The 2462-nt window shown below is 43.1% G+C and overlaps 1 protein-coding gene across 1 annotated transcript in view; it reads left to right on the top strand.

The window, feature by feature from the left end:
- The window catches only part of PDZRN3 (PDZ domain containing ring finger 3), a 49027-nt gene extending 47567 nt beyond the window's left edge, over positions 1 to 1460 (top strand). The window contains 1 exon segment of the mRNA XM_008058751.2: positions 1 to 1460. Coding sequence (XP_008056942.2) covers positions 1 to 530 — 530 coding nt within the window. The 3' untranslated portion in view covers positions 531 to 1460.
- The last annotated feature ends 1002 nt before the right edge of the window (positions 1461 to 2462 follow it).

Raw genomic sequence — 2462 nt, 5'->3', positions numbered from 1 at the left:
CGGCCGTGGAGTACGCGCAGAGCCAGATGAGCCTGGCCAGCGTGTGCAAGGACCCGAGCGCCGCCGGCCCGGCCGAGCCGCGCCTGGAGTGGAAGGTGAAGGTCCGCGGCGACGGCACGCGCTACATCACCAAGCGGCCGGTGCGCGACCGCCTGCTGCGCGAGCGCGCGCTCAAGATCCGCGAGGAGCGCAGCGGCATGACCACCGACGACGACGCGGCGAGCGAGCTGAAGATGGGCCGCTACTGGAGCAGGGAGGAGCGCAAGCAGCACCTGGTGAAGGCCAAGGAGCAGCGGCGGCGGCGCGAGTTCATGATGCAGAGCCGGCTGGATTGTCTCAAGGAGCAGCAGGCGGCCGACGACAGGAAGGAGATGAACATCCTCGAACTGAGCCACAAGAAGATGATGAAGAGGAGGAACAAAAAGATCTTTGACAACTGGATGACGATCCAGGAACTCTTAACCCACGGCACGAAGTCCCCAGACGGCACTCGGGTGTACAATTCGTTCCTCTCGGTGACGACTGTATAACTCTCGCTCCTGCGTGGTGTACATAAAAGAGACCACTCCCGTTGGGGTAGAAATCCCTGCCTCGTTCAATGCGGCAAGTTTTTGTACATAAAGATAAATACGGTCGTCGTGTTTATAGTCCACATTTGCAAACCCTAGGACTCGGGGTGTCATAGGTCTATTTTAAGGGGGGGGGAAAACACCCTTACTAGCTTGGAAGGCAATATTAACAAACAGAGCTTTTTGCAAATAGCAATTGTACTTTTTTACCTGTACCCTTTTGCATAAAGTGTTTAAATTTCAAAAAGATCTTTTATTAAGCATACTTTCACAGAATAATTTGTTTAAACTATATTCATATAAAAAAGTTAAACATGCTTTCTTTCTGCCTAAAACACAAATACAACTGCCAGTATGTATTTTTAATGGAACTCTATTTTATAATGTTGCTTTACTGAATGTGTTTCACATGCGTGTCGTTACGATATGATTTAGGTCAAGGTTTCAACTCAAAACTACCAAACTCTGCGGTTAACAATTTAATACATATAACCAAGCCGGCAGTGTTCGAGTTGGAATATACATGGAAACGTTTTTCTGGTTAAGGTTCCCAAGAGAGCATAAAGGTTTTAACAGAAAGCAAAATATCATGCAGCTTTATGGAAGTTTAAAGCATGTTTGCAAATATTGCAGCCCGTTGGAAGAATTTGCATGTACAGGAAAGTTGTGGCTGGAGACAGTTTGTGGAATTTTAAGTGCTCATTGTAGTAAACCTTTGCTTTGTAGATTTGAAAGTACAGGCTTATACAAGCAAGTTCTCGAAATCATCATTAGTTACAAACATTAAGTAAAATGAAGTTAAAATAAATTATTATTTTCCATTTGATATGTTTTGACGTGATTCCTCATTTTACAGTGGTGCCTATAAAATAAAACCTCTTTCAGTGTTTATATTTTTCTTGGTGTATTACATGCTATCTTGGAAGGATTTAAGCATTTCAGACCATCTGATGCCTTCTTTCAGCCTGGAACCCAATGACGGATGTTAAACCAAGGTCTAGCGGGGAAGCATATGGGATCAAGTTTACCATAGAATCCTGCATCCTGCCTATCTTACAGAAAACGTCAACCTGGCCCAATATCCTATAAACAGGAATAGCTATGAGCAAGTTTGCCAATCAGAGTCATATTTACAACGAAATCTCTTTGGTTTATTGCAACCATTACTGCCTGTCAGTAATAACAGCTCTGGGTGGCTAAAGCCAGCTTTCCATTTCTAAGATGTATCTGCAAATCAGGCAATATTTTCATGGAATAACAGGGGTCACCAAAGAGGGTGGGCTCCAAAACCACATTCAGGGTCCTAAATAATGAATTTATTCCCTGATTATACAAGCTGTTCCCTGATTATGATGTTTGCACCAAGTTTAGCTGTAGTACCTGCTGAAAAAAAAATAACACCAAATAAGATAAATATAGGATTAGGAAGGGTGTCATTTTATTTGCCATAATGCCATACAGCTGGTTTACTTACTGATCTGATTGGTGTTTTGATTGAAATGACCAGGTGTTTGAGGCATTTTTAGATACATATTCCTTCCACAGACCCCCACTCAAACCAAAAATCCCTCCTTTGGGGCCAGAAGCTTGGGACTAATTAGTAGTCACACTTGTAATAAAACAACTTAATGAAAATAAAACACTGAAATACTTATTCCTCATTATTAAGATGTCTGTTCATTACCTCTTCCAGAACCAGGCATTGTTAAGATAATTACATCTGCTACATTATTCTAATCAGCCCTCCAAGGTGAAATTTTTGCAAAGAGTGTACTATTAGGGCCTCGGGTTTCCAATACTCTTCAAGTTCAACTTTCAACAGAATTGGATCCTTACCTCCCAAGGGAAGCTCCCCTTCCCTAGCTCTCTCACCTCATACCCCGTCTTCCTATT

The sequence above is a fragment of the Carlito syrichta genome, unplaced genomic scaffold, assembly GCF_000164805.1.
Source record: "Carlito syrichta isolate Samal-C Ts95f unplaced genomic scaffold, Tarsius_syrichta-2.0.1 Scaffold303611, whole genome shotgun sequence".
In the NCBI taxonomy this organism is placed as follows: Eukaryota; Metazoa; Chordata; class Mammalia; order Primates; family Tarsiidae; genus Carlito; species Carlito syrichta.
This window is presented reverse-complemented; position numbering and strand designations above follow the sequence as displayed.